Source organism: Oryx dammah, unplaced genomic scaffold, assembly GCF_014754425.2.
Source record: "Oryx dammah isolate SB20612 unplaced genomic scaffold, SCBI_Odam_1.1 HiC_scaffold_25, whole genome shotgun sequence".
Classification (NCBI taxonomy): domain Eukaryota; kingdom Metazoa; phylum Chordata; class Mammalia; order Artiodactyla; family Bovidae; genus Oryx; species Oryx dammah.
In genome coordinates, this window is record NW_024070209.1 from 51,729,995 (window position 1) to 51,756,602 (window position 26,608).

Consider the following 26,608-nt stretch of genomic DNA (forward strand, 5'->3'; position numbering starts at 1 on the left):
TCCCTAGCATCTCTGAGAAGTTTCCATGGACATAACTGGAAGCACTTTCTGCATATCTATTTCTCATGTCTATACACACACTTACCCAGGGAATTCCCCCTGCCCGGCCCCCCATACACACAAAGTCTTTCTCATGTAGATTAGCTCAACCCTTTGCCAGGACCAGGTGTGTGACTTACCAGTTCATTCCCTTCCAGGCAGATGATGGAAAGTTCTCCCACTCTGCACTAATGCTCAAGGAGCAACTTGGAAGCATGGTGGGTAGAATGAGCTTATTTCTCCATTTTGGCCTGCTTCACCTCCTTTACATGTGAACAGCCAATACAATGAAGTCAGAAAGACAATTTATACTATTCTTTATTACAGGAATTATGTTGCTTCTCCATGTATCTCACCCGTGTCTACTTTGCTGCCCAATCCTAACTCAACAGTCACCACCTTCAAGCTTAAACTACATCAGAGGTTGTGTTACACAGCATCAATGTGACAATACGTTTATCTTGTAGCCCCTGAAACAGGCAAAGCCCACAGTTTTCATACGCTTGTCTTGCAGTTTGATTCCAGCACAACTGTTCCCACTTCATACCCTGAAGACCTGTAATGAATTAATTTCGCCACACACAACAGCCCAGATATAGTCTTAATTCACCTTCATTATAATATATAGCTTTTTGTGCCTAGTCCTATTCTTTATCCCCACGCTTTCCTCCTGCTTTCATTTGTCAAAGATTTAGAGAAGATAAAGGCAGAATATTATGTAGTTACTAGAACTATGAACATTCCTCTGGTGACATACAAAGATCCAAATTTTTGCCCAAGGAGATTACGGGTGAGCCTTCCTTTCAGTGCATTTGTTTTACATTTTTCTTTGTATTATTTCTAGTCTCTACCCTGATGTCACAGTCCCTGTTCTAATCCAAAGACAAACACATATCAATGTTTAATGTTACTGTGGCCTGAAGTTTCCCAGGCAGGGCATTTTTCTATTGAAGGGCAGGACTGTCAGAAGAGGCGCTAGGAAACTAAGGCAGTGATGCAAAGATGCTGGGAAAAGGCAAGATGGGAAGGTCACCACAGGCAAAAATCCATGGCTTGCCTTCCTTGTCCCTGAGAAAGGAACAAACGTTCAGGATGGATCTGAGATCTTCACAACCACTCTGTGAGGTAGGAGAGGATGCAGTTACTACACCCATTTTCCCATTGAGGACACTTAAAATCTTTCAAAGACTGGGGTGTTCAGACCTGAATGTAATGAATGATATGCAGATGTGTGACCTGAGAAGTGAGCTCATCAACTTTGTTTCATTTGAGTGTGAGAAATATTTATATTATCCATGGACTCTTCTCTCCACACCTCTGTGAGAAATAACTGGCTGTATTAAGGCCATTTCAGTTTCTTCATCCGTGAAGTGAAAATAGAAACAAAGGTTCATAGGTTTCTGATCCTGGTGTTTAGAGAAAAGGGCAGGAGTAGGACACAGGTTTACTTAGAGTCTGAGACAGTGACTCGCCCAGCCTGTGGCCAGAGAGGGGACAGCCACTGTGTGGCATCTGGGCAGTCAGTGACACCTTTCTCCAGCTGGGAGGTCAGAGTGCTGGGGTCAAACATGGGTGCTCAGAGGTGGCAAACCTCAGGTGAAGCATCCTCCTGCTGGTGTTGGCCCAGTAACCAGCTCTGGAGACGGACAGGATTCTTCTGGTTATTGGTAAACCTGACCCAGTGGGTTTCCTGAAGGTGAGATCTACTTCATTATCCTCATTGAATTATGGTCCTGACACAGATGTAGATGAGGGGTGTGACCAGAAAGGACTGTTCTGATCCTTAGGACCACTGTGATCCTCACCAAAAGCCTTATTACACTTCCCGCAGGGCTGCAATGCTCCTCTGGCCAAGCCTCAGCTTTTTAACATGAGCGGTTTAGTGAGAGACGTTGGCCCAGGAGTGAGAGACCACTGGGTCAGGCAGTGGAATCCCTGGGTCCCAGCCTCAGCTCAGTTCTCTGGGCAGGATCACCTCACCAGGGGCAGGGTCCTCCCTTCAGACCCCTGCGGGCCAGGTGAAATTCCAAGGCCTCTGGCTAAAACGTTGGCTTAATCCTCCCCATCCAGGGAGCAGATGGCCAAGGGAGCAGTGTTGTTGGCTCCAATGCTGTAGCAAGGGCTAAAATAGGGCAGGAGGCGCCCAGGAAAGGGGTAGTGGGGGAAAGTGAAAATGTGGGAGCCATTGTCAGTCACATTGTAGAAGGAGATGTCATGAGCCTCATAATCCAGGAAGACTCCCACCCGGCGGGGAGGGACGGGCAAGGATAGGAGTGGGTACTCGTCAGTGCCTGCCCGGTACTCATTGCCCTTCCTCAGCCTGATCACCCAGAATCCATAGTGGGGGGATAAGAAGACCACCTCCTTCCGGTCTACGTTCTCCTTGCACACGCCCAGGCCCCATTCGGACCTGTCTCCCACCTCCACCTCCCAGTAGTGCCGGCCCGAGGAGATGCACTGACTGCCCAGGACAATGTTGTAGCGGTAAAATCTTTCAGGGTTGTCGGGCAGCTTCTGCTTGGTGTCTCCATAGCGCACACGTTTCCTGTCCTCAGACACGATGAGGCGAGAGTAGGCAGTGTCTGGATCCAGCCGCACATCCGCTGAGGAAAAAGGTCTTGGTTGGCACCCTGACACAGAGTAAGGGGGCCTGGGTGACGTCTCTGTGACAGATACAGCCATGGATTTCCTCCATGACGGGTGAGGGTGAGGACAGATGGGGCATCCAGAGGGCACTGGAAGATTTCATTCTTCGGGGAGGGGACCCACTCCCCACAAGCCTGCCCTGCACTCGTTACCTGCATATGTCTTCAGGATCTCTCTGAGCCCCAGCACACGGCAGTCTGTCTTCAGCTCCAGGGAGACTGGTTCTGGTCTCTGCAGATTCCAGGACTTGCTCCTGGTAGATGGGGAAGGCCTTGGGTCAGTAATCCTGGCTCTGCCAAAGGGTGGGGCCTTCCCTTAGTACAGGGAAGGGGGCTTGGCTAGGGATGGAGTCAGTGAGCTGCCCCTCCTCACAACACCAGGCAGAACAGGGAGATGATGATTATCTGATTGGGCCAAACAGTCTATGGCACAGAGAGATAATCACATTCCCGGTCCATAGGAAGGGTTAGGTATGACTCTGACAGTAAGAAAGGCAGAGGAGCACAGCAGAGGAGAAGGGCTGGCACGCAAACTCAGAGAACCAACACTCATGCAGACACCTGCAGGCACTCCCTCTCCTTGGGCCACCTGCTTAGGCCACCATACATTTTACAGCTCTCACCGAAATTCTTATTGGTAATGGTTGAAATGAATTTGACCAAGCAACAATACAAATTAAAAAAAGATAGATGTTCAAAGCTTCTTTATACAATACAGCAGAATAGGGAGAAGGTTACAGACCAGCACCCACTTTTCCGTAGGTACTTGGTCTATGTTCTTTCCCCATTTCTAGCTCTGGCCAGGCCCCACTATCCCAAAGATGGGAACATACCTGTTTAAGACTTCCTGAATACCCTGGAAGGAGAAAAAGAAAGGCAGCACATGAGTATGCCCTATTCCTCAAAGGGACCAGACAGACACAGAGGTTTCTCTATGGAGAGAGAGGCAGAGAGCTGGAGAGGAAGCATGCAGGGGTCGAGGGGAGAAGCCTACAGGAGTGGGCAGGGCACCCCTAGCCCTCTTGCCAGATTGGCTGACCTCGGGCTCCATCTCAACTCTCTGGCCAGAGGGGAGGAATAGGTATGATGCAAGAGCTGCTAAATGATGCCCATCTAGGAGGCTGCGAGGCCATTCACCAGATCAGGGTATGGGAACAACCAGTATTGGTGGTGGGTAACAAGATCCATGCTGGCTGGCCGAGTGCTGACAGGCCCTACTGAAGACTAGGCAATCACCTCTCTCAGAATGCCAGGCTACCTTCAGGTCTGGCTCAGACATCCCAGGAAAACCTGCTCCTCACCTGCAGCATCCAGCGGACAGGCCTCTGAGACCTCTCTTCCAGCTCTGCAATCATCCTCCACAGGACCCGGCTCTGCTGAATGAGTGCCTCATGATTCAACTCCAGTTTCTGCATGGTCTCCCCTTCCTCCTGCTCCAGGCTGGCCAGAGCTGCAGCGGCCTCCACCTCCAGCCGCCGACCTGGTGGCTGTTTTTTCTTTAGTAATCGCCGATATTTCTCAAACTCCCATATGATGCTCTGCTTTCGGGTTTCCACCTGTATCTGCACAGCCAGGATCCGAAATCAGCACAAAAAACCCCAAAAGTTAGTAGAAGGAAAGAAATCATAAAGGTCAGAGCAGAAATAAATGAGAAAGAAATGAAGGAGACAGTAGCAAAGATCAATAAAACTAAAAGCTGGTTCTTTGGGAAGATAAACAAAATCTGACAAACCATTAACCAGACATCAAGAAAAAAGGGAGAAGACTGAAATCAATAAAATTAGAAATGAAAAAGGGGAAGTTACAACAGACAGCACCAAAATACAAAATCATAAGAGATTACTACAAGCAACTATATGCCAATAAAAAGGATAACCTGGAAGAAATGGACAAAGTCTTAGAAAAGTATAACCTTCCAAAACTGAACCAGGAAGAAATAGAAAATATGAACAGATGAACTACAAGCACAGAAATCAAAACTGTAATAAAAAATCTTCCAACAAGCAAAAGCCCAGGGCCAGATGGCTTTGCAGGTGAATACTACCAAAAGTTTATAGAACGGCTAACACCTATTCTGCTCAAACTCTTCCAGAAAATTGAAGAGCAATAAAAACTCCCAAACTCATTTTGTAAGGCCACCATCATCCTGTTACTAAAACTAGACAAAGATGCCAATAAAAAAAAGAAAATTACAGGCCAACGTCACTGATGAAGATAGATGCAAAAATCCTCAACAAAATTCTAGCAAACAGAATCCAACAACACATTAGAAAGATCATATTTATGATCAAGTGGGCTTTATCCCAGGGATGCAAATCAATCAATATGATACACCATACTAACAAATTGAAAGATAAAAACCATATGATCTCAATAGATGCAGAGAAAGCTGTTGATAAAATTCAACACCCATTTATGATAAAAACTCTCCAGAAAGTAGGAACAGAAGGAACATACCTGAACATAATAAAGGTCATATATGACAAACCCATAGCAAACATTATTCTTAATGGTGAAAAACTGAAAGCATCTCACCTAACATCAGGAACAAGACAAGGCCACTCTTGCCACTATTATTCAACATAGTTTCAGAAGTTCTAGCCACAGTAATCAGAGAAGAAAAAGAAATAAAAGGATCCAGATTGGAAAAGAAGTAGTAAAACTGTTTGCAGATGACACGATACTATATCTAGAAAACCCTAAAGATGCCACAAGAAGATTACTAGTGCTAATCAATGAATATAGTAAAGTTGCAGGATATAAAATTAATACACAGAAATCTCTTGCATTCTTATACACTAACAATGAAAAATCAGAAAGATAAATTATTCCCATTCACCATTGCAACAAAAAGAATAAAATACCTAGGAATAAACCTATCTAAAGAGACAAAAGACCTGTATGCAGAAAACTGTAAGACACTGATGAAAGAAATCAAAGATGCCACAAACAGATGGAGAGATAGACCATGCTCTCAGACTGGCAGAATCTATGTTGGGAAAATGATTATACTACCCAAAACAATCTACAGATTCAACGCAATCCCTATCAAACTACCAATGATATTTTCCACAAAACTAGAATAAAAATTTTCATAATCTGTACGGAAACACAAAAGACCCCAAATAGCCAAAGCAATCTTGAGAAAGAAGAATGGAGCTGGAGGAATCAACCTTCCTGACTTCAGATTATATTATAAAGCTACAGTCATCAAGACAGTATAGTACTGGCACAAAAACAGAAATACAGACCAAAAATGGAACAAGACAGAAAGATCCACACACCCATGGGCAACTTATGTTTGACAAAGGAGGCAAAAATATACAATGGAGAAAAGACAGTCTCTTCAAGTAAGTGGTGCTGGGAAAATTAGGCAGCTATATGTAACAGAATGAAATTAGAACCCTTCCTAGCACCATACACAAAGATAAACTCAAAATGGATTAAAAGACCTTAATGTAAGACATAAACTATAAAACTCTTATAGGAAAACATAGGCAGAACACACTCTGAGCTTACTTTTATTTTTATATTTATCTTTCACAATCATAATTATCACAGCAAGATCCTCAAAGACCCACTTTCTAGAGTAATGGAAATAAAACCAAAATAAACAAATGGAACCTAATTAAACTTAAAAGCTTTTGCACAGCAAAGGAAACTATAAACAAGGTGAAAAGACAACCCTTGGAATGGGAGAAAATAACAGCAAATGAAACAACTGACAAAGGATTAATCTCCAAAATATACAAGCAGCTCATGCAGCTGAATACCAGAAAAAACAACCCAATCAAAAAGTGGGCAGAAGACCTAAACAGACATTTCACCAAAGAAACACACAGATGGCTAATAAACACATGAAAAGATGCTCAACATCACTGATTATTAGAGAAATACAATCAAAACAACAATGAGGTATCACCTCACATCTGTCAGAATGGCCGTCATCAAAAAATCTACAAACAATAAATGCTGGAGAGTGTCTGGAGAAGAGGGAAACTCTCTTGCACTGTTGGTGGGAACGATACAGCCACTATAGAGAAGAGTATGGAGATTCCTTAAAAAACTATGAATAAAACTACCAAATAACCCAACAATCCAACTACTGGGCATATACTCTTAAGGAAACCATAACTGAAAAAGACACATGTACCCCAATGTTCATCACAGCACTATTTACAATAGCTAGGATCTGGAAGCAACCTAGATGTTCACTGACAGATGAATAAAGAAGTTGTGGTACATATATACAGTGGTATATTACTCAGCCATAAAAAGGAACACATTTGAGTCAGTTCTGAGGTGGATGAACCTAGAGCCTATTATACAGAGTGAAGTCAGTCAGAAAGAAAAACAAGTATCATATATTAATGCATATATGTGGAATCTAGAAAGATGGTACTGATGAACCTATTTGCAGGGCAGCAATGGAGATGCAGACACAGAGAACAGACTGGTGGACATGGTCACGGAAGAAAAGGATGGGAGGATTGAGAGAGAAGCACTGAAACATATACATACCATATGTAAAACAGATAGCCAGTGGGAATTTGGTATATGAAGCAGGGAGCTCAATCTGGTGCTCTGTGAGCAGAGGGGTGGGATACGGTGGGAAGTAGGAAAAAGGTTCAAGAGGGAGGGGACATATGTATACCTATGGGTGATTCATGTTGATGTATGGCAGAAACCAACACAATATTGCAAAGTAACTATCCCCTAATTGAAAATAAAATTAAAAAAAAAAAAAGAAATCAGCACAGATACTGGTCGTATAAGGTCCACCCAGGATTGAGGACACTGGCATGTACATATACACACACTCTGAAATGTTTTGGTACCAACTGTGTGCCAGGCACTATAAATGCAAAGATAAAGGATATTTTTCCTACTTGCCTATTCCTACAGCTCCAGGACACGCTCCTTAGTCCCTATTACTAACTCTTATTAACCCCAGTAGGGCTCAGGATACTGTCTTGGCACTCTATGTTCTAGATTAGTTTCCATTTTCAGAATAACATATTCTGTTTTCAGAAGCATTACCCTTAAGCCTCTAAGATAGTGTAAAATTACACTGTTAGTTGCTTTCGTTTCTTACTGGTGTTGTATCAGTTCTTCACGTTGTTTTAGATTGATTCAGTGCTACCTCCCGTTGACTGAGATAGTTTGACAGTTACGGGCCTCGAGTTTATTTCCAAGCTGATTTTCCAATATTTTAATTACTTAACTTTTAGTAAATATGCTTTAGCTGAGGAAAGAGAAACAGAAACCATGCTCTACTAAGCATTAAACAAGTCACACCTCTGTGAGCTAAAGTACATGTGAGGTGTGCACTTTTCCTTTCTCACATATGAGGATGTAAGCCCAGAGGTTCTTCCTACATGACATTCAAGGACCTTAAAAGCAAGTGGTTCCAAGGTTTGCTTAAAGCTGCACACCTGGTACAGAAAGCTGGTATGAGGACCCCAGGCTTTCTGACCTCAAACCCCACATTCTGCCTCACAGGGATAAGGAGGGGGCCATAAGGAAGCCAGCTTCAGGACAACACAGGGACAATACAGACTCTCTTCCTCAAGGGGCAACTTGCCTTCCAGTTGGCAGTTCGTTTCCTCTCACCAACTTCCAGCTTCCAGGCCTCTTCCTGCTCTTTCCTCAGATGTTCCAGAGCCTCATGGAGTTTCCACTGAAATAGATAAAAACCTCATGAGGCCACCTCGGGCAGCCTGCATGGATGCCAGGCTTCCAAGCATTGACAGGTGATGGGAAAACAAGCATCCCTCAGAGGATGGGCCAGAATGGACGCTGGGAGAAAAGGGAAGCCACAGAAGATTCCTGCCCAGATGACAGCCAAGGTCTTTACCTCTGAGAATCACTTAATCTCCCACAGTCTCCAAGTTTCTGTAAAGTAGAAGAAAAGATCTGTTTCCAACTTTGCCAGAAAACTACCTTGGACTTTTCTTTATGCATGCCTCTTTTCATGCTCTCCTGCCTTGTTACCCTACAGCCTCCTAAACATTGTTATTCAAAGTGTGGCCCAAGTGTGTCAGCAGCATCAGTATCACTTGGGATCTTGTTAGCAATGCAGGACCTTGGGCTTCATCCTAGACCTCCCTGAATTAGAATCTGAATTTTTGCAAGATCCTTGCATGGTTTATATGGACGTTAAAAGAGTACTATCTTAGATACTAATGCAAGAGATTACTACTGGAAAGCATAAAGTAATCTCATAATATTAACCATTTTATTAAAGATTTACCAATAAAACTGAGGCTTAGAGAGTAATCTATTCAAAGTTATTCAGCTGGTAAATGGCTGGGCTGGGATTTAACTTAGCTCTTTAACTCTTGGGTGTAAGTATATTGCCTCCCTATTCTAACACTTGCAAAACAAAATAAACACTTAATTTTTCAGAAATTCTCTTTGCAGAGGAAAACAGCTAAATGAGGGATTCATCTAACACTTTCACCTTCTAATCTCAACTTTAAGATTTAAGACCAGTAGAGGATGAATGTATCACAGAATCATTGGGATAACGATTCCGATAAAGATGTCAACCTGGGTTTTCACTGAAAGGGCTGATGCTGAAGCTGAAACTCCAATACTTTGGCTACCTGATGCGAAGAGCTGACTCATTGGAAAAGACCCTGATGCTGGGAGGGATTGGGGGCAGGAGAAGGGGACGATAGAGGAAGAGATGGCTGGATGGCATCACCGACTCGATGGACATGAGTTTGAGTGAACTGCGAGAGTTGGTGATGGACAGGGAGGCCTGGCGTGCTGCAATTCGTGGGGTGGCAAAGAGTCGGACACGACTGAGTGACTGAACTGAACTGATGGACATCTAAGGAAAAAGAAGTTAGAAGTCAATAAGGATAGCTATAAAAAAGGAGCAGTTGGTTTTCCCAAAGGAGAGATGGTTTTCCCAAAAGCCCCCCAATAAATAAAAGGTAAGGAGAAGAGAAAGAACACTGGGTAAGGAGAAAGAAGACCTGAGTTCCAGTCTCTGATCTTCCTTTCACTAACGTAAGTCAGAAGGGACCCCACAAGATCAGATCAGACAATCTAACTCAATCCTAAATTACTCTGCCATGGTCCTTTCTAGCGCTAAAACCAATGATCATGATCTCAGATTTCCAAGCCTTCATTTCTGTCTATAAAATGAGGAGTTTAAAGTGACTCACCTGATATCAAAAGATTACTTGTGGCATTGGTAGGAGTTTGCAGTTTCTGATAGGTACAGTCTTGATGACCTCATCCAAGGCACCCAGAACCCCAGCTAACCCAAACTGGTCTCCCTCAAACTCTCAGTAAGGAAAGCAAGTTTGGGTTAGGCATTAAGGCCTGTGGGATCAAGAAAAGGGTGGGGGTAGGTTTGGAAGTGGGAGGGAAGGAAGAAAGGTCATAAAAGCAAGGAGAGGTGCAGCCCACTGGATCAGGCACCCAGGACCTGGTGGTGTGAGAAGTCAAAGGAATCAGTTTTCATCTTGTCTCCAGGCCCCCTCTCAAGTTCTTGATCCAGAGATAGCCAAGTGAGGGCCAGGGGAGAAACTGGATTGGGGATGGGGGCTGACCTTTATCTCCCACCTTATAATCCCAGGCGACATCCTCCATGGGCACAACACTGTGGGCCTGATGCTCAGGGGACCGGCTGCAGGCCTCGCACATGATCAGGCCATCCTCTTTGCAGAACATCTTCAGCTGTTCTCTGTGGGGCTCACACACATCAGCCCTTAGCCCCATTCCAGGATGCAGCCCTAGCCGGCGGACTTTTTCCACAACATTAGCCAACTGCCAATTAGGCCGCAGGTTCCTGGGCTGGATCGGAGCCCGGCACAGGGGACACGAGTAACCCCAGTTCTGGGATTCTCCTGGGACCTCCCAGAGTCCTGAGAGACAGCTGTGGCAGAAGCTGTGGCCACAGTCGATGCTCACCGGCTCCTTCAGGAAGGTCATGCAGATGGGACAGGCCACTTCTTCTACTACAGCTTCCATCAATGCTGCGGGATCCATGGTTCTTGTCACACCCTCCACAGAACATGAACAAAACCAGGCGGAGGCACTGAAGGCTGAGAAGGAAAGAAACACAAATAAGAGAAAAAGGAGCAGAAGAGCAGCGGGAGCAGCAATAGGAATAGGTAGTGACTGAAAATAACAGCTGCCTCATCCGGATCTCTCATGGTGGTGGTTTATCACCACGTTATGTCTGACTCTCTGCGACCTCATGGACTGTAGCCTGCCAGGCTCCTCTGCCCATGACTTCCCAGGCAAGAATACTGGAGTAAGTAGCCATTCCCTTCATGGACCCTGTTTAATAAGCACTGGCCTTCCCAACTGAATCTGATTGAGTCACGTTTCTCACATCACAGAAGGGGCATTTGGGGATGCCTGAGAGTTGGGATGTTGAGAATTCTGTTTCCATTCGCCTGATCATCTCTGACCTCCTTGGGGTTCACTGGCCAGACCATTCTCACTCTACCTCTATCATGCTCTGCAGAGTAACACTATTCCTCTTCAACTTGGGTGAATTCAAGAGAACTTAGCCATGTGGTATTTCAGTAGCCAGAAATACCCCCAGCCTCCCTGGTGGCTCAGACGGTAAAGCGTCTGTCTACAATGTGGGAGACCTGGGTTCAATCCCTGGGTCAGGAAGTTCCCTGGAGAAGGAAATGGCAACCCACTCCAGTACCCTTGGCTAGAAAATCCCATGGACAGAGGAGCCTGGTGTCCATGGGGTTGCAAAGAGTCGGACACAACTGAGCGACTTCACTTCACTCTCCAGGATGTTTCTATGTATATTTATGTCAAGATGCAGAAAAGTTAATATGCCAGAAGCCCATTGCCTATAGGCTCATTTTGTTTTCTTGTGATGCACACTGAAGTGTAAGGTATAAGGAAACCAGCAATACTTCCCCACCACCTGTAAATCTCTGCCCACTTTTCCAGTACTAACATCCACTAAGATGCCAAGACAATCTCCTCAGTGATGTGTTAGAAGCAGATATGGACAAATAGCCCTTGGAAGATAAAAACAAAGGTCATCTGATGATAATTAAACCCATTATTGATGAATTCACTACTCCAGCAACAGACCTGAGATTTCTGCCCAGGCTATATGTGTGTACAAAGGAACAATGGTAGGCTCTTGGTACAGTTGGCAATATGTATTTGTTCACTGTACAAGTATGTTATTACCCGCTAGTCTACAAAGGGAAGAGCCCTGATGGTCTTAGTCATCATTATATCCTGAGGGCCTAAATAGTGCCTGCCATGCAGTACTGCTGAATAAATACTTGACCTAGACATAGAAAACAGTTCCTAAACCCAAAATGTTTTTATAACTAGTTAGGGAGTTGAGGAAGAAGGCAATGGCAACCCACTCCAGTACTCTTGCCTGGAAAATCCCATGGATGGAGGAGCCTGGTAGGCTACAGTCCATGGGGTTGCGAAGAGTCGGACATGACTGAGCGACTTAACTTTCACTTTTCACTTTCATGCATTGGAGAAGGAAATGGCAACCCACTCCAGTGTTCTTGCCTGGAGAACCCCAGGGATGGCGGAGCCTGGTGGGCTGCCGTCTATGGGGTCGCACAGAGTTGGACACGACTGAAGCAACTTAGCAGCAGCAGCAGCAGCAGGGAGTTGAGAGCATACTATACGTTAGTAATAATAGCAAACACTCCTTGAATACACTATATGCCAGGTACTCCTTTGAGCTTTTTAAATGAATTGACTCAAAGTATTTCACAACCCTAAGTAGAAATTATTACTCTACTCTTTTCATATTACAGATGCTTGGTTCTGGGCTCCATCATTCTATCCTGGGCAAAGTATCTAACCTCTCTAGCTTCAGTGATAATAAAAACTCAAGAGGAGAGAGAAATCATGGTGGTTTAGGGTAGTTCAGTAAGGCTTCCTGAAGAAGTGGGGAATAAGTAGATTTTGAAAGACTGTTACAGGCAAGCAGCAGGTGGTGCCTTCTCACTGGCCTCCTTGCCTCTTGCTTTTCCTCCTCCCACTGTCACTACCACACTGTAGGATCAGCATCCTAAAAGCTTGTCTTATGTCACTAACCTACCGAACAGCCTATCCTGGTTCTCCAGCCCTCATTCCAACAGGAAGCTCCCTCTTGACCCTGAAACAGCCCTGTCAAGTAAAAGGGGAAATTTCCACTTTCTTGCAGACCACCCCCCCCCATATCCATTCATTCCACCCCACTTGGATACCTACTGTCCTTCCAGCTTGAAATGACCTCCAAATTCCTGCTCTGAATGTCATTTGACATCTATGTGTCTCACTTCCCACAGTACAAGTTTCATGAGGATAGGGACATAGTCTGTTTACTACCATATCCTCAATGCCAAAAACAGTGCTCAAACATTTTTGAATATGTGAGAATTAAATGTAAATGTTGAGGTCTAGCTGTTAGAAGGCTGTATATGAAAGAAATATCAACATCCTCATCTAAAATGTAGGGGCACCAAGAGATACCAGCTACACAACAGACATTGATATCTATGACTTATCACAGATAAATGAACAAATGTGGACGAACAAATGAATAAAAATAGCTACTGAAAACTGAGAAGATGGTAGCAAAAGGGAAGTCGGGTAAATACCAAAATGATAAATCAAGAAAATAGGATGGAAGCATATTATTTAGAGAGCCATAAAAAGCTCTAAACATAAAAAAGTTAAGTGATGGCCTCTGCTGCTGCTGCTGCTAAGTCGCTTAGGTCGTGTCCAACTCTGTACGACTCCATAGATGGCAGCCCACCAGGCTCCCCCGTCCCTGGGATTCAGGCAAGAACACTGGAGTGGGTTGCCATTTCCTTCTCCAATGCATGAAAGTGAAAAGTGAAAGTGAAGTCGCTCAGTCGTGCCCGACTTCGCGACCCCATGGACTGCAGCCCACCAGGCTCCTCCATCCATGGGATTTTCCAGGCAAGAGTACTGGAGAGGGTTGCCATTGCCTTCTCCGGATGGCCTCGGCAAGTCTCTGCAAAAAAGGATTTAGGGCTAGTAGCTATTGCCTTATTATTTTGTTTTTATTATACACAAATTACTCGGACAAAACTTTAATTATCAAACGTTTAATTGCTTCAGCCTTGCGTTTGGCAGAGCCGGGCCCTCAAGGAAAGACGTTTGAGGGGAAAGGGGGAGGAGCCTGAAAGAGACTCGAGACGTGGGGCCAGAGAGGGAGGTGCGGAGGCGGTGACCTCCGCGATTCGAGAGCAGAGGGGGATGGTAACTTCCGGGGCACAGGATGCCAGGCAGAGCGCCAGGGCACAGGGCGGGTGAGGGCAGAGTAAGGCTGATCGCTTGCAGGACCTCTGAAGAGGCACAATTGTCTACCCACCTCCCTCGTCAGCCGGAACTAGCGCTCCGAGGCGGAAACCGAAAATGGAGACGCCCAGTTAGTTCCCATGGTAGAGTCTCCGCAGCGTCGGAAGCGCTTGGCCCCGCCAGAGAAGCACTTACCGCTGGCCCGGAGACGAAGACCCCAGCAGCGTCCACCTCCTCGGCCGCCTTTCCCGCAGCGCTCTGAGGCCCCGCCCACAGGGAAGGAGCCAATGAATGGCGTGCAGGACCTGGCGTCGGGATCAGCCCTGCCGGCATCTTTGGGGAAGCAGCCAATCGCAGATAGGGATCGGGAGAACCCTAGCCAGTCGGAGCAGGGGACAGGGCTGCGCCCACCTCTCAGACGGCGTATTTTCTGTTTTCTGGCCCCTTCCCTACTCCGAACCCTTTAAACTGTAGAAGGGCCCAGGAGTCAGTCGAGGACCGGTCGAAGGGGTGAGACTCCAGGATGAGGCCGTTCAGGCTAGGCAGTAGCAGAAGCTCAGCAAGCCCCCGGGTCAAAGAACCCCTTGCGTCTTACGCTTCCTCTCTGGATGACTAGTGGTTCTTCTGGGCGAACCTTGTTCCTTCCAGGGTAGCCCTGGACCTAATAGTATTCCTTAGCCAGTTTTCTACGTTTAACTCAGCACCCTATGAGATCAACCAGGTCTGGTTCTGTGACCCAGTTTAGTGCAGGGCTGGGCACTGAAAATGCAGTGGACTTTGTAGTTTCCTGCCAAATGAGCGACCTCTCCTGGCTCCAGATGGTGGTTTCTCATTAAAAAACCCTGGGTTTTCAGGCAAGCTCTTATCCTTCAGTACTTCAGCAGGCAGCCTCTCATCACTATTGCCACAACCCCGCTTTAGAATTAGAAACAGATGGTGGGAACTGGTGGAGTGTAAGTGGAATTCCTCTTTCGAAACTGCTATAGAAATTTGAAAAAGGGGGGGGGGGTGCTCGACCCTCAAGAAACACATAGACTGCTACTTAAGCCGATGATTTCTTTGTAGTCTCTGCACCTTGTCCTTTTCCTGATACTTCAGTGTTTACTGGATAAGCAAATAAAGGGACACACTGTTTGCATTGAAAATAACCAGGAAATCCTCCCAGTTGAAGCTTAGTTCAAAATGATTTTCTTGTTGGGACTAATAGACTGGATCTTCATGCCAAGTCAGGGCTCAGGACGTGGTTTAAATTCTGAAGGGTGAGGCCCAGAAAATTCCTGAAACTGAGGCCATGAACAAAAAAAGAAAAAAAGAGGTAGTTGAGGTCTGAGCTGTACCGTACATCTCACTTGGATCTGGAGACATGGCTGCCTAACAGAATAATAAATGGATTAATTGAAACAGGACGCTTTCAACATTTTTTGACCACTCACTTTTTATACTTTATGCTGGGTTCTGGAATTATAACCATAGGCCACAGACTCTGTTCAAGAAACTCCAAATGAAACTGGTTGTAAATTGGCCTTTAAGCATTGCAAAGGCCAACTGTACAGTCAAAAATCTGTGTATAATTTTTGACTCCCCCAAACCTTAATTGCTAGTAGCCTACAGTTGACCTGAAGTCTTACCAATAACATAAACAGCCAATTAACATATTTTGTATTATATACTATAATCTTATGATAAAGTAAACGAGAAAAAATGTTATTAAGAAAATTATAAGGAGGAGAAAATGCAGTTATTCTACTATGCTATATTGATTGACATCATAACTTTACATCTGTTTACAAGATGAATTATCTATCAGTACCTTTATCAGTGGACTTCCCTGGTGACTCAGTGGTAAAGAATCCACCTGCAATGCAGGAGCCACAGGATATGCAGGTCCAGATCCTTGGAGGAGAGCATGGCAACCCACTCCAGTATTCTTGCCTGGAGAATCTCATGGACAGAGGAGCCTGGTGGGCTACAGTCCCTAGAGTCGCAAAGAGTCAGACACAACTGAAGTGACTTAGCAAGTGTGCACCTACATCAATATTGTCTTATATGATATAAAACACTGTAGATGTTACAGATATTATTACTATTAGACATAAAAATCAAAAGATAACATGAAAAAGAAACATTTATTTATAGTATAACAATTCATGCATGGATAACAAAGAAGCAGCAATATGATTGTTTTTTGGTAGACTGGTGTAATTGATTGCTTCACTGTAGCCTATACACTAATGAATAGATTGTTATAAAATTTTCATAGCATACAGTATTATAGTCATATTAATAATACAGTATTGGAAATTGTTTCATGTTTTAAAAAACTACTTACCTGTGATGATAGGCTTATATACAATTTCTCTATTTAAGAGAGAGAGAGACATACTATGCAGTAATGTAAGCAAAGTTATGAAACAGCAAGAAAATGACCACATTATTTTATATAAAATATTACTCACCTTATGTCTATGTGAGGACAGACTAGTATCTACATATAATTTATGCATTCATGATATACCTAACTTTGTCTTATTTTTTCAGTATTTCCAGGCTACATGGTTCACCTATGAAATTTTTCAAATTGTTGCAAATCTCTAAAACATTTTCTAATATGTTAATCAAAAAGCATCTTCATGTAAGTGGACCCACACAGTTCAAACTTGTGTTGTTCAAGAGTTGATGGTACTTGTCTGGCACCTCTGTAAAGTTAAAACAGTTAAAGGGAAGATCTTTTCGTTTATAACTTGGCAAGTTTTCCATAACTATGATTGACTCTCAAGGACCCTGGCAAAAGGACACATTGTTGCTGGGGAAGGGGGGTTGTGTTCACTAAGAGAAAGCTGGATGGAGCAGTTCTGAAGACAGATCAACAAACTGCACAGAGACAGCAGCTCTCCTTCCTGGCATCCATCAGGGTGCTTTGTTTGCTGTGAGAGGCAGACAGGTGTTCCGGCTAATGCTCTGTCTTGGATATATCCCATGATTGTAACTATAGATCCCACCCCTCTGCCTTAATCCAAGGTGGACCAGGACAAGTTGAGTGACTCACTGTGGAATAGGCTCTCTCTGTGCTAAGGGAGACGAGTGACAAGAGTCCCAGCTTTCCATGGTGATAACCTGCTTGATAATATACACTTTATTGACTTTCTTTCCTTCCCATTCTCATTCCCACCACTCCTACTATTTTGTCTTGGGAACTACCTGAGCTCAGATTCATGTTTCCAGTTTGTTTTGGGGGCAATCAAACTAAGACAAGTAAGATTATCTGCTAAGACAATTCTGAATTATTTTCTCCATGTTATCATAGTAATTATGAAAGTGTGATATTGGTGCAGGGTACCAGTGGGCCATTGAATAGAAATAAAAGCCCAGGTGTACATCTGCTCATATATGGCCAATTGTTAAGTGACAAATGGAGCAATAAGGAAAGAAGGATATTTTTAATAAATGGTACTGGAAACACCAAACACCCATATGGAAAAAATTAAGCATGAAATCTAACCTCATACTACTCACATATGTATTGTAGATATAACAATAAAAGTCAAAACAATTAAACTTTCCCAAACAATGAAAAGAATATTTTCATAACCTCAGGTAGAGATTGATTCCTTAATGCTAGCTAATTCATCCATGACTATTTATTGAATGTCTACAGTGTAATAGGTACTCTTTCAAGTGATCAGCAATATATCAGTGGACAAAAATAGGAAAATGCTTTTGTGGAACTTACATGCTAGTTGGTATAACTTGGCATTACTTTGTAGGCATATTTGTCTAGATGCATACAGGATAGTTTATTTTTTATTTGAATTTAGAAATTTCATCTGAAATTGAGTATCTATCTTTTATGACTGAATGAACATGGAATATCTTAGGTTTTGGGCTTTGGGGAATTTTCTTCTAGTTATTTCCTTGATTGTTAATTTTACTCTGTCTGCTCCACCCCCTCCTTCCCTTCCTTCTGGAATGCCTGTATTTTCCCTCCATGTCTTTTACCTTTTCTGGCCTAAGTCTGTATATTTGCTGAAAAACAAAGAGCTATGTGTGGTCAACTTGAGAGGTTCTCCCAGAACATTGGGCAGAGAGGCAACAGGTGCTCTGTTTCTATTCAGTGATTTGGTTTTGTTTTTGCTATTGTGTTTTCATCATGGGGATTAAAGGATTCAAGAAAATATTCATCTATCTTCCCCTTCTTGATTAAAAAACAAGCAACTTTCCCCCATCATATTTATATACTCTGTTTTAATTATTATTTCAAATAATTCTTTTTTTTTTTGCTTGCACATTTCTTTTCTTTGGTAGCAATCTGTTTTTAACACAACAGGATTTTCTCAGTTCTCACCGATGCTATAAATTTTTTTGTAAGTTCTCTCATTTCTGCCCTGTTTTTTTTTTTTTTTTTCCTGGGCGTTTGATCTTATTTCTCAAATTTATTCCCTTCCGTGAAGTTCTGATACTTTCCACATTATTTATGTCCTTTGTTTGATCATGACTATGAGTGATGGTTTACTAAGTTACTGTTCTTAGCTGAATGTATGTTCTCATGGACTTCTGCCTTCTTCTCAGTGAACTGTAGGTTGGGTGTCTTCTTAGGAAGATTATAAGGAATGGCACAGGTCAGCTAGCCAGCTCATGGAGACATGAAGTAGAACTCTTTCCACAAATACTGGAGGCTCTGATGTGAGGGCCTACTAGCATGGTTTTATGAGAGTTTTCTTCCAAGAGAGTTGCCTTTCTCCTTACTCTCAAAAGATTCGCAAGAACCCCAAATTTCAAGGAGAATTTTTGCTCTCTCTGGTGATGGAACTGTAGATTCTTACTGAATTTTATCTTCTTAGTTGAGTTTTTTGACACACAAAACTAGAGAGTTAAAGATATATTTCAATACTTCCAGAACCTTCCTGAGTGTAATGTTGAATCTTTTGTTACCATTATTCCATACCAAACTTTCTTTTTGCTATATAGCCTTGCATGGGCCCAAGATATACAGATAGATAAACAAAAATATCAGGTGCAAGCTTGGTGTTGAGAGTACATATATCCCTTACTATCTTTTCAGTTTAAGTTGAACAGGCACAGTAACAAAAGAAGCAATCAGTAAAATAAAAAGGCAACCTATGGAACAGGAAAAAAGTATCTTCAAGCTATCTATATGATGAAGGGTAATATATACAACTTAATAGCAAAACCAAAACTGAAACAATCCAATTGAAAACAACTTGGGCAAAAAAAAAAAAAAAAAGACATTTTTCTAAAAAAGATTTAAAAAATGGCAAACAGGTAATGAAAAGATGCTTAACATCACTAATCATAAGGAAATGCAATAAGATATCACCTCACACCCATTGAGATTGCTGTTATCAAAAAAGACAAGAGATAACACGTGTTGACAAGGATAAGAAACAAAAAGCCCTCCTGCACTGTTAGTGAGAATGTAAATTAGTACAGCTATCATGGAAAACAGTACAGAGGTTCCTCAAAAATTAAAAAAAAAAAAAGAAATAGCTACATGATCCAGATATTGAATGGTTTGCTTTGGAAATGAACAGAGATCATTCTGTCCCTTTTGAGATTGCATCCAAATACTACATTTCGGACTCTTTTGTTGACTATGATGGCTACTCCATTTCTTCTAAGGGATTCTTGCCCACAATAGTAGGTATAATAGCCATCTGAGTTAAATTCACCCATTTAAGTCCATTTTAGTTTGCTGATTCCTAAAATTTCAATGTTCACTCTTGCCATCTCCTGTTGACCACTTCCAATTTGCCTTGATTCATGGATTTAACATTCCAGGTTCCTATACAATATTAAGAAGAGGTGGCAAGAATACACAGAAGAACTGTAGAAAAAAGATCTTCACAACCCAGATAATCATGATGGTGTGATCACTCACCTAGAGCCAGACATCCTGGAATGTGAAGTCAAGTGGGCCTTGGAAAGCATCGCTACGAACAAAGCCAGTGGAGGTGATGGAATTCCAGTTGAACTGTTTCAAATCCTGAAAGATGATGCTGTGAAAGTGCTGCACTCAATATGCCTGCAAATTTGGAAAACTCAGCAGTGGTCACAGGACTGGAAAAGGTCAGTTTTCATTCCAATCCCAAAGAAACGCAGTGCCAAAGAATGCTCAAACTACTGCACAATTGCACTCATCTCACATGCTAGTAAAGTAATGCTCAAATTTCTCCAAGCCAGCTTCAGCAATATGTGAACTGTGAACTTCCTGATGTTCAAGCTGGATTTAGAAAAGGCAGAGGAACCCGAGATCAAATTGCCAACATCTGCTGAATCATGGAAAAAGCAAGCGAGTTCCAGAAAAACATCTATTTCTTCTTTATTGACTATGCCAAAGCCTTTGTGTGGATCATAATAAACGGTGGAAAATTCTGAAAGAGATGGGAATACCAGACCAGCTGACCTGCCTCTTGAGAAATCTGTATGCAGGTCAGAAAGCAACAGTTAGAACTGGACATGGAACAACAGACTGGTTCCAAATAGGAAAAGGAGTATGTCAAGGCTGTATATTGCCACCCTGCTTATTTAACTTCTATGCAGAGTACATCATGAGAAATGCTGGACTGGAAGAAACACAAGCTGGAATCAAGATTGCTGGGAGAAATATCAATCACCTCAGATATGCAGATGACACCACCCTTATGGCAGAAAGTGAAGAGGAACTAAAAAACCTCTTGATGAAAGTGAAAGTGGAGAGTGGAAAATTTGGCCTAAAGTGCAACATTCAGAAAACGAAGATCATGGCATCTGGCCCCATCACTTCATGGGAAATAGATGGGGAACCAGTGGAAACAGTGTCAGACTTCATTTTTTTGGGCTCCAAAATCACTGCAGATGATGACTGCAGCCATGAAATTAAACGACGCTTACTCCTTGGAAGAAAAGTTATGACCAACCTAGATAGTATATTCAAAAGCAGAGACATTACTTTGCCGAGTAAGGTCGTTTAGTCAAGGCTCTGGTTTTTCCTGTGGTCATGTATGGATGTGAGAGTTGTACCGTGAAGAAGGCTGAGCGCTGAAGAATTGATGCTTTTGAACTGTGGTGTTGGAGAAGACTCTTGAGAGTCCCTTGGACTGCAAGGAGATCCAACCAGTCCATTCTGAAGGAGATCAGCCCTGGGATTTCTTTGGAAGGAATGATGCTAAAGGTGAAACTCCAGTACTTTGGCCACCTCATGCAAAGAGTTGACTCATTGGAAAAGACCCTGATGCTGGGAGGGATTGGGGGCAGGAGGAGAAGGGGACGACAGAGGATGAGATAGCTGGATGGCATCACTAACTCGATGGATGTGAGTCTGAGTGAACTCCAGGAGTTGGTGATGGACAGGGAGGCCTGATGTGCTGCGATTCATGGGGTCGCAAAGAGTCGGACACGACTGAGCAACTCAACTGAACTGAACTGATACAATATTGCTCTTTACAACATTGGACCTTGCTTCTATCACCAGCCACATCCACAACTGGATATTGTTTTTGCTTTGGCTCTGTTGCTTCGTTCTTTCTGGAGTTATTTCTCCACTGATCTCTAGTAGTATATTGGACACCTATTGACTTGGGGAGTTCATCTTTCATTGTCCTATCTTTTTGCCTTTTCATACTGTTCATGGGGTTCTCAAGGCAAGAATACTGAAGTGGTTTTCCATTCCCTTCTCCAGTGGACCACATTTTGTCAGACCTCTCCACCATGACCCATCCATCTTGGGTGTCCCCATATGGTATGACTTAATTTCATTGAGTTAGACAATGTCCATGTGATTAGATTGGTTACTTTTCTGTGATTGTGATTTCAGTCTGTCTGTTCTCTGATGCCCTCTCTCAGTGCCTACTGTCTTACTGGGATTTCTCTTACCTTGTCTGTGGGGTATCTCTGCACAGCTGTTCCAGCAAAGCACAGTTGCTGCTCCTTACCTTGGACGTGCGGTATATTCTCATAGCCTCTGCTACTGACCTTGAACGTGGGGTATCTCCACAGACCTTTTAGAATCAACACCCCAAGAAGATGTCCTTTTCATTATAGAGGACTGGAATGCAAAAGTGGTAAGCCAAGAAACACCTGGAGTAACAGGCAAATTTGGCCTTGGAGTGCAAAATGAAGCAGGACAAGGTTAATAGAGTTTTGCCAAGTGAACGCACTGATCATAGCAAACATCCTCCTTCAACAACACAGGAGAAGACTCTACACATGGACATCACCAGATGGTCAACACCAAAATCGGATTGCTTATATTCTTTGCAGCCAAAGATGGAAAAGCTCTGTAAAGTCAGCAAAAACAAGACAGGGATCTGTCTATGGCTCAGATCATGAGCTCCTTAGTGCCAAATTCAGAATTAAATTGAAGAAAGTAGGGAAAACCACTAGACCATTCAGGTACGACCTAAATCAAATCCCTTATGATTATATGGTGGAAGTGAGAAATAGATTTAAGGGACTAGATCTGATAGACAGAGTGCTTGATGAACTATGGATGGAAGTTCCTGTCATCATACAGAAGACAGGGATCAATACCATTCCCCAAGAAAAAGAAATGCAAAAAGGCAAAATGGATGTCTGAGGAGGCCTTAAAAGTAGCTGTGAAAGAGGAGAAGTGAAAAGCAAAGGAGAAAAGAAAAGATATAAGCATCTGAATGCAGAGTTCCAAAGAACAGCAAGGAGAAATAAGAAAGTCTTCCTCAGCCATCAGTGCAAAGAAATAGAGGAAAAGAACAGAATGGGAAAGACTAGAGATCTCTTCAAGAAAATTAGAGATACCAAGGGAACATTTCATGCAAAGATGGGCTCGATAAAGGACAGAAATGGTATGGACCTAACAGAGCAGAAGATATTAAGAAGAGGTGGCAAGAATACATACAAGAACTGTACAAAAAAGATCTTCATGACCCAGATAATTACGATGGTGTGATCACTCACCTAGAGCCAGACATCCTGGAATGTGAAGGCAAGTGGGCCTTAGGAAGCATCACTACAAACAAAGCTAGTGGAAGTGATGGAATTCCAGTTGAGCTATTTCAAATCCTGGAAGATGATGTTGTGAAAGTGCTGCACTCAATATGCCAGCAAATTTGGAAAACTCAGCAGTGGCCACAGGACTGGAAAAGGTCCGTTTTCATTCCAATCCCAAAGAAAGGCAATGCAAAAGAATGCTCAAACTACCACACAATTGCACTCATCTCACACACTAGTAAAGAAATGCTCAAAATTCTCCAAGCCAGGCTTCAGCAATACATGAACCATGAACTTCTTGATGTTCAAGCTGGTTTTAGAAAAGGCAGAGGAACCAGAGATCAAATTGCCAACATCCACTGGATCATGGAAAAAGCAAGTGAGTTCCAGTAAAACATCTATTTCTGCTTTATTGACTATGCCAAAGCCTTTGACTGTGTGGATCACAATAAATGGTGGAAAATTCTGGAAGAGATGGGAATACTAGATCACTTGACCTGCCTCTTGAGAAATCTGTGTGCAGGTCAGGAAGCAACAATGAGAACTGGACATGAAATAAAGGCTGGTTCCAAATCAGGAAAGGAGTACGTCAAGGCTGTATATTGTTACCCTGCTTATTTAACTTATATGCAGAGTAGATCATGAGAAACGCTGGGCTGGAAGAAGCACAAGCTGGAATCAAATTGCTGGAAGAAACATCAATAATGTCAGATATGCAGATGGCACCACCCTTATGGCAGAAAGTGAAAAACTAAAGAGCCTCTTGATGAAAGTGAAAGAGGAGAGTGAAAAAGTTGGCTTAAAGCTCAACATTCAGAAAACGAAGATCATGGCATCTGGTCCCATCACTTCATGGTAAATAGATGGGGAATCAGTGGCTGACTTTATTTTTTTGGGCTCCAAAATCCCTGCAAATGGTGCTTTCAGCCATGAAATTAAAAGATGCTTACTCCTTGGAAGGAAAGTTATGACCAATCTAGACAGCATTTTAAAAAGCAGGGATATTACTTTGTCAACAAAGGTCCATCTAGTGAAAGCTATGGTTTTTCCAGTAGTTATGTATGGATGTGAGAGTTGGACTATAAAGAAAGCTGAGCACCAAAGAATTGATGCTTTTGAACTGTAGTGTTGGAGAAGACTCTTGAGAGTCACTTGGACTGCAAGGAGATCCAACCAGTTGATCCTAAAGGAGATAAGTCCTGAGTGTTCATTGGAAGGACTGATGTTGAAGCTGAAACTCCAATACTTTGGCCACCTGATGCGGAGAGTGTGTCATTTGAAAAGACCCTGATGCTAGGAAAGATTGAGGGCAGGAGGAGAGGGGGATGACAGAGGATGAGATGGTTGGATGGCATCACCAAATCAATGGAGATGAGTTTCAGTAAACTCTTGGGGTTGGTGATGGACAGGGAGGCCTGGCGTGCTGCACTCCATGGGGTTGCAAAGAGTCGGACATGACTGAGCGACTGATATGATCCAGAAATCCCACCTCTGGGTATATATCTACAGAAAATAAAATCACTACCTCAAAAAGATATCTGCACTGCCACATTCACTGCAGCATTATCTATAAAAGGTAAGACATAGAAACAAATTAAGTGTCCGTTGACACAAAAATGAATAAAGGAAATGGGCTTTTATGAGTGGAAAGTCATTGGCCCCGTTGTCTACTCTGTACCAATATCACACTTGTATAGTTATTATAGCTTTACAATAAGCTCTGATATTTGATATAGCAAGTCTTTCCACATTGTTCCAATATTTTGAGTGTGGTGGCTATTTTCAGCAATTTACATTTTGCTATAAATTTTTTTTAATTAATTAATTAATTTATTTTTAATTTTTACTTTACAATTCTGTATTGGTTTTGGCATAGATTGACATGAATCCACCACAGGTGTACATGCGTTCCCAAACATGAACCCCCCTCCCACCCCCCTCCCCACAACATCTCTCTGGGTTATCCCCGCGCGTCAGCCCCAAGTGTGTCATATCCTGCATCAGACATAGACTGGCATTTCGATTCTTACATGATATTATACATGTTTCAATGCCATTCTCCCAAATCATCACACCCTCTCCCTCTGAGTCCAAAAGTCCGCTATACACATCTGTGTCTTTTTTGCTGTCCTGCATACAGGGTCATCATTGCCATCTTCCTAAATTCCATATATATGTGTTAGTATACTGTATTGGTGTTTTTCTTTCTGGCTCACTTCACTCTGTATAATCAGCTCCAGTTTCATCCATCTCAGCAGAACTGATTCAAATGTATTCTTTTTAATGGCTGAGTAATACTCCATTGTGTATATGTACCACAGCTTTCTTATCCATTCATCTACTGATGGACATCTAGGTTGTTTCCATGTCCTGGCTATTATAAACAGTGCTGCAATGAACATTGGGGTACATGTGTCTCTTTCAATTCTGGTTTCCTCTGTGTGTATGCCCAGCAGTGGGATTGCTGGGTCATAAGGCATTTCTATTTGCATTTTTTTAAGGAATCTCCACACTGTTCTCCATAGTGGCTGTACTAGTTTGCATTCCCACCAACAGTGTAGGAGGGTTCCCTTCTCTCCACATCCTCTCCAGCATTTATTGCTTGCAGATTTTTGGATCGCAGACATTCTGACTGGTGTGAAGTGGTACCTCATTGTGGTTTTGATTTGCATTTCTCTTATAATGAGTGATGTTGAGCATCTTTTCATGTGTTTGTTAGCCATCCGTATGTCTTCTTTGGAGAAATGTCTATTTAGTTCTTTGGCCCATTTTTTGATTGGGTCGTTTATTTTTCTGGAATTGAGCTGCAGGAGTTGCTTGTATATTTTTGAGATTAGTTGTTTGTCAGTTGCTTCATTTGCTATTATTTTCTCCCATTCGGAAGGCTGTCTTTTCACTTTGCTTATGTTTTCCTTTGTTGTGCAGAAGCTTTTAATTTTAATTAGATCCCATTTGTTTATTTTTGCTTTTATTTCCAGGATTCTGGGAGTGGATCATAGAGGATCCTGCTGTGGTTTATGTCGGAGAGTGTTTTGCCTATGTTCTCCTCTAAGAGTTTTATAGTTTCTGGTCTTACATTTAGATCTTTAATCCATTTTGAGTTTATCTTTGTGTGCGGTGTTAGAAAGTGATCTAGTTTCATTCTTTTACAAGTGGTTGACCAGTTTTCCCAGCACCACTTGTTAAAGAGATTGTCTTTACTCCATTGTATATTCTTGCCTCCTTTGTCAAAGATAAGGTGTCCATATGTTTGTGGATTTATCTCTGGGCTTTCTATTTTGTTCCATTGATCTATATGTCTGTCTTTGTGCCAATACCATACTGTCTTGATGACTGTGGCTTTGTAGTAGAGCCTGAAGTCAGGCAAATTGATTCCTCCAGTTCCATTCTTCTTTCTCAAGATTGCTTTGGCTATTCGTAGTTTTTTGTATTTCCATACAAATCTTGAAATTATTTGTTCTAGTTCTGTGAAAAATATCGCCGGTATCTTGATAGGGATTGCATTGAATTTGTAAATTGCTTTGGGTAATATACTCATTTTCACTATATTGATTCTTCCGATCCATGAGCATGGTATATTTCTCCATCTATTAGTGTCCTCTTTGATTTCTTTCATCAGTGTTTTATAGTTTTCTGTATATAGGTCTTTAGTTTCTTTAGGTAGATATATTCCTAAGTATTTT

General features: G+C 42.6%; 1 protein-coding gene across 2 annotated transcripts; it reads right to left on the reverse strand.

The window, feature by feature from the left end:
• Positions 1-339: 339 nt before the first annotated feature.
• Positions 340-14,247, reverse strand: LOC120851527 (E3 ubiquitin-protein ligase TRIM68). Of its 2 annotated transcripts, XM_040224339.1 has the most exons (7): positions 14,160-14,247; positions 10,266-10,747; positions 8,269-8,364; positions 3,986-4,246; positions 3,518-3,540; positions 2,838-2,938; positions 340-2,642 (listed from the first exon to the last, which is right to left on the reverse strand). In XM_040224339.1, the coding sequence occupies exons 2-7, from the start codon at positions 10,689-10,691 to the stop codon at positions 2,092-2,094; spliced, it is 1,458 nt and encodes a 485-aa protein (XP_040080273.1). In that variant the 5' UTR covers positions 10,692-10,747; positions 14,160-14,247; the 3' UTR covers positions 340-2,091. The 2 variants fall into 2 exon arrangements, with proteins under 2 accessions (XP_040080273.1, XP_040080274.1); XM_040224340.1 differs by lacking the exon at positions 10,266-10,747 and having other exon boundaries at positions 14,160-14,221.
• Positions 14,248-26,608: the final 12,361 nt, after the last annotated feature.